This window comes from Dama dama, chromosome 6 (genome assembly GCF_033118175.1).
Source record: "Dama dama isolate Ldn47 chromosome 6, ASM3311817v1, whole genome shotgun sequence".
NCBI classification, from domain to species: domain Eukaryota; kingdom Metazoa; phylum Chordata; class Mammalia; order Artiodactyla; family Cervidae; genus Dama; species Dama dama.
The window spans coordinates 30,995,580-31,001,579 of NC_083686.1; the positions used below are offsets into that span (position 1 = coordinate 30,995,580).

Genomic DNA, 6,000 nt, shown 5'->3' on the forward strand with positions numbered 1-6,000 from the left:
CTCATTTCAGCTATTACCTCTTCAATAAGTCTTTCCAGACAATGCAAAGGGGATTCATTTTGCCAATTTTTGAGGTAGAAATTACCCATATTCTCAGCTTTCATAGAAAATATTGCCTTCTTCATTGAATTATCCGAGTTTTTACCCCATGTCTTTCTGAAATTCTGTTACTGTTTCATGTATCATGAAATCCTTACCCACATCTCATCTAATCTCCAATCTAGGTCATCCCAAAGCAAAAGCGTTTATCACTCATGGTGGAACCAACGGGATCTATGAAGCTATCTATCATGGGGTGCCTATGGTGGGAGTCCCAATGTTTGCTGATCAGCCTGACAACATCGCTCACATGAAGGCCAAAGGAGCGGCCGTGGAAGTGAATATAAACACAATGACAAGTGCAGATTTTCTCAGTGCCTTGAGAACAGTCATTAATGAGCCTTCGTGAGTACTACTACTTTTATTTTATTTTGTGTGTGTGTGTGTGTTTGGCTGTTCTGGGTCTTCACTGCCTCTCACAGACAGTGGTTGTGGTCTGCAGGCTTAGTTGTACTAAGCCCACAGTACTACCACTTTTAAAGATTTATCTTAAATTATTTTACCTGTGATACTCAGAAATGTCCAATGTTTCATGCATTTTAAACTAGTATATTTTCAAATGCAAATAACAACTGCAACATTATCATATGAGAACCATTTTATTATTTCCTCTCCCAGACTGCTGAAGCTATTGGCTGAAATTGTAAAACAAAACCAAGATTTCAAATATCCTTGTAGTGCTTTCTCAAAATAAATAATGCTGGTGATTACATAAATTCTTAGATCTTTTACTGGACAATCTGCTTATGGACTTCCTAGTGGGTATTTTCTCTCAGTATAAAGTTATTTACAATCTTGATCTGGAGTAATTTGGAAACTATAATTCACACAAGGCCAATATCTCTTCTTGGAAAAATGAAGCAATACATTTACGACTGACTTATACCATCTTTTTTATATGTTTGTGTTTTACCACATTCTGTAAAGAGTGTATTTCTTCCACTCCCCTCCTCATAACTCTTAACATGCTATGTGACCAGCAAAGTTCATGTCACAGCAAGAATTAACATTTTTTTAACATACCTGTGGCTTTTGTTCATATAGCATGTGACATACATCCTCTACTTACCTTTTTCCTTAACTGGAAGATTTTTAATACTCAGATAATGAACAGAAGATTACTATATAGATTATTAAAAATTGCTCCTAAAAACTAATCAGAAAACAATAAAAATATAATATAAAAGTAAGGAAAAGTTTGAACAAGAATTTTGCAGAAAAGGAAATATGAATTGGTAATAATCATTTGTTCATTAAAACCTTATGCATAAATAGATAAAGTCAAATTAAAACCAGGAGATAGTATTTTATATTTACCAGATTGGAAAAAATAAAGAAATTAATAAATCTGGCAAAACTTTTGACCAGAATGTGGAACAACTGAAATCCTCAGAAACTTTTCTTAAAAGTATAAATTGATGTAACAATCTTGGAAGATGATTTGGCATTAGCTAGTAGTAGCTTAGACAGTAAAGCATCTGCCTGCAATGCAGGAGACCTGGGTTTGATCCCTGGGTAAGGAAGATGCCTTGGAGAAGGAAATGGCAACTCACTCCAGTATTCTTGGCCTGGAGAATCCCATGGACAGAGGAGCCTGGTGGGCTATAGTCCATGGGGTCGCAGAGTCAGACATGACTGAGCTACTATCACACACAGTGACATCCAAATCATGAACAATGTGAAATTCCACTTCTAGAGAAACTCTTGCCTTTGCTATGTGAGCTTAAACATGCCACAAGTGTACATAGCAACATGGTCTATAATAGAAAAGGAAACTGAAATAACTCACTGTCTATCAACAGGGGAGCTGAGTAAATCATGGTGTATATATCTAATGCAATACTGACACAGTAGTAAAAAATAAACCATAAATAAACCATCAATACTGACAAATTTCACATATGACATTGAGCAAGAAAAGCAACTTCTTAAAAATACATATAAGATGATATTTCTTATTTAAAGTTCAAAAGCATGCAAACTAAATGCAAACAGAGTAAAACTACTATGTGGCAATAATAAACATGAATTCAGTCTTTACCTCCATGGAAAAGAGAGAGAAATGTGTTTGGAAAGGAATCTTCAGGGTAAGACTTTAATTATTCTTTCTACCTTATGTATACATGTATACTGTTAAGTATAGGATACATTTAATTTTTTTTAAATATTGAAAATTGTATGGGTAAAGTTCTTTTAGCTCTGAAGGGAGGAGTCCTCCTAACAGACTGTGATGTATAAATTAGAGTCATGACTTTAGAGATAAAAGCTTTAGGAGAGAAGCTATGAAATATTACTCTACTTACCTTAAATGAAAACAAAACTCTATAATTTCTATGTTTTTGCCTACCAGTTATAAAGAGAATGCTATGAGGTTAAAAAGGATTCACCATGATCAGCCTGTAAAACCCCTGGACCGAGCAGTCTTCTGGATCGAGTTCGTCATGCGCCACAAGGGAGCCAAACACCTGCGGCCCGCCGCCCACAACCTCACCTGGTACCAGTACCACTCTCTGGACGTGATTGGGTTCCTGCTGGCCTGTGTGGCCACAGCTGTTTTCTTGGTCACAAAATGTTGTCTGTTTTCTTGTCGAAAATTTGGTAAAACAGGAAAGAAGAAGAAAAGAGAATAGATCTTTCTAAGTTTGCTAAAGGCTTGCATGGGCAATTCTGTTCATTCTAGCCACAATGACCTTAACCATATCTTCATCCTATTTCCAAAATCCCATTCCTCTCTACCTTAACATAGATATAAATTCTAGAATTCAGCAATAGCAGTAACCATGGGCATGTTCCATTCTTTCTTTGTCTTTTCCCAGCTGACTTTACTCTCTTCCTCAAACAGTCCTAAGAAAGGTACACAAATAATTTTATGTTTATCTATTCATAATATCAGGCTTCCCTGGTGGCTCAGAAAGTAAAGAATCTGCCTGCAGTGCGGGAGACCTGGGTTTGATCCCTGGACTGGGAAGATCCCCTGGAGAAGGGAATGGCAACCCACTCCAGTATTCTTGCCTGGAGAATTCCTTAGACAGAGGAGCTTGGTGGACCAGATACAGTCCATGGAGTTGCAAAGAGTTGGACATGACTGAGTGATTAACACTTTCACTTTCATTCATAATATCAATTTTTTTCTTTATTTTTAACTTTAAGTTATATGCTGACAATATACTGAATCCTGAGGAACACACAAAATGTAAGTCAAAGCTGATAGATGCAGAGAACACAGAGAATAAAATTCACAATATTTGCTAGGACACACAAATTAGAAAACCATCATAGGAGACTAGTCTATTACAAGAAGAGTAATGATTTCATTTGTCATAAAAGACTTCTGCTTGCTAAGTGTTACTGAGGTCAGAGCATGAATTGATAATAACTGTGATGGCATATCACACCAGGACAGTGAAAACCTGTAGATTTTCACTAAACACAGATAACCATACCTACATTCCTGACTTTAGTCAGAAAATATTCTTGTGTACCATTTTGTGCAAGAGACTGAGCACCGCCTTCAAGCAAGAGATCTATTGAATCATTGATTATTTTTTTCTCAGGGGCAGAGAATGTCAGCAGTATGTTAAGGAAGAAGAGATAATTTTTAGAAAAAATAGCAATAAATATAGAAAACATTTTAGTAATTTTATGAAAATTGTAATTTATAGTACAATGGATAATCTTAAAGTTAAGGTCCAAATCATTATATTTAAAAATTGTTAATGCTCATAATCTATAGCCACTATAATCAAAAGTGTCATTTTATGTAAAAAAATAAATATTTACTCAACTGATACAATTATTATACTAGTTTTCAGTCTCTATTTTCAATTAATTTAAATTCATCAATTAATTGTCCAAGGATGTGAGATGTTAACAAACCTGTTCAACCAAGGATTGTTGTTGTTGTTTGTTGCTAAGTCATGTCCAACTCTTTTGCAACCCAATGGACAGTGGCCTTTCAGGTTCCTCTGTCCATGGGATTTCCCAAGCAAGAATACTGGAGTGGGTTGGAATTTCTTTCTCCAGGGCATCTTCCCAACCCAAGTATTGAACCCAAGTCTCCTGCCTTGTAGGCAGATTCTTTACCACTGAGCCACCAGGGAAGCCCCTCACCCAAGTGCATGCTGTAGTAATATGTATCAATGTAAAGCACTAAAGAGGAATAGTTATATTGGATTCAGCTTTGTATTAATTTAACAAATGCATTAAAGATTTTACTTTATCCATTATAAACTTAATGACATGCTTAATTGAAGTTTTAATTTCAATATTTGATATATAACTGAAAAAAAATGGCATCCACAGGCTTACTGAACTTTTAAAAACTCTTATTTATTTTAATATGGTATATAGAAAATTACTTCCAATTTAAAAATAATTATATCCCTGAACATTGTAAGTATTTCCTCTTGAATATGGGGTCTCCCAGGTGGTATAGTGGTAAAAATCTGCCTGCCTGGTGCAGGAGATACAAGAGACGCGGGTTCCATCCTTGGGTCGAGAAGATCCCATGGAGTAGAAAATGGCAACCTGCTCCAACATTCTTGCATAGGAAACCCCGTGGACAGAGAAGCCTGGTGGGTTACAGTCCATGGGGTCGCAAAAAGTGGGATATGAGTGAGCACACGTGCACACACACTCGAAAACGTACAATACTGAAAATGCAAATAAATTCTACAGATTTGTTGTGAAGGCTGAATATGTATTTGCTAAATGTTTTCTTTCTAAAAAGGCGAGTCATCCTGATATGTTTTGACTTTAACAGTCGTGTTTTGAGGTATTTGTTTGCTCTATACTCAATTTATTTTTGCTAATTAGAATGTAGCAAATAGTTCAGATTTCATGAGAGCTGGGCTGGCCATTCCTGGCCAGCTGACCATGAACACCATCTAAGTGCGAGTACCCATTTGGTTTCTGAGATTGGACACCCATTACATACAGGACTAACTTCAGCTCCATAGATTCTGCCCTTTCTGACCCTAGTTATCTAAAGGTTTCTTCCTTTGCCTGAGAATCTCACTAATCTCCTAGAATGTTACTGCTATCTTTCGTGAGAATTGAAACTATGGAGGAAGAAACAGATGGTCAAAGATGTAGAAAATGGAAGCACAATGCAATTGCTGAAGACGTGGTCTCAAACCAGGAAGAGAATGGTGATGAAATATAACTACTATATTCCCCCATTGCCTAAATCCAGCTAGAAGCTACACAGCAGAGGAATTCAATTAATACAGTACACAGATGTGAGCATCCTGAGATACAAAATTTGAAAATAAAATTGAGGATATTAGGTCTGGGGAGATAAATGAAGAATAATTAAAGCAGTCCAGGATCACCATTATGAGCAGATTCAGAGGAAGCTTTGAAGAGAGAATAAGGAAGAATGATTTGTTATTAGGAACAAAACTGGGGGTTCTTTCTTAGAAAACCAGGAGAAGATGATGCTTCAAGAATGAAGGGATGAACAATTATGAAATAAACATTCTAATTGATACATGGTATAAAACCAAGGAACTTGTTAAAATACATTAATTTCAAAGTAAACATGAATTATCCAGAAAGAGAACAATGCATTCAATTTTACAGATACAATCATTTACTTAAAATTTAAAAAATATTAATTGAATAATCATGAGAAGTAATAACAGCTCAATAAAATGAACAGCTCTGAAAAATTCTATGAGTACTAAAATTCATTGAATATATTTTCTTCAGCTGTTTTGTTTGGTGATTTATGGACATTTCTCTATTACTTACAACCCTCTTATACAGACATGTTCACTTTATTAGAATGAGTAAGAAAGCCATATGCACTTAATATAATTTTGTGGAAATATATTAATTTAAAACAGGAAACGAAAAAGCCGATGTTTATATATAACTATACATATTTAGTTACATGTT

At 35.4% G+C, this 6,000-nt stretch overlaps 1 protein-coding gene across 3 annotated transcripts in view; it reads left to right on the forward strand.

Annotated features, from left to right (window-relative positions):
* The window catches only part of LOC133058532 (UDP-glucuronosyltransferase 2A2), a 41,916-nt gene extending 38,231 nt beyond the window's left edge, over nt 1-3,685 (forward strand). For all 3 annotated transcript variants that reach the window (XM_061145233.1, XM_061145235.1, XM_061145232.1), the window contains 2 exons: nt 225-444; nt 2,450-3,685. In XM_061145233.1, coding sequence (XP_061001216.1) covers nt 225-444; nt 2,450-2,729 — 500 coding nt within the window. In that variant the 3' untranslated portion in view covers nt 2,730-3,685. The remainder of the gene's footprint in view (nt 1-224; nt 445-2,449) is intronic.
* The last annotated feature ends 2,315 nt before the right edge of the window (nt 3,686-6,000 follow it).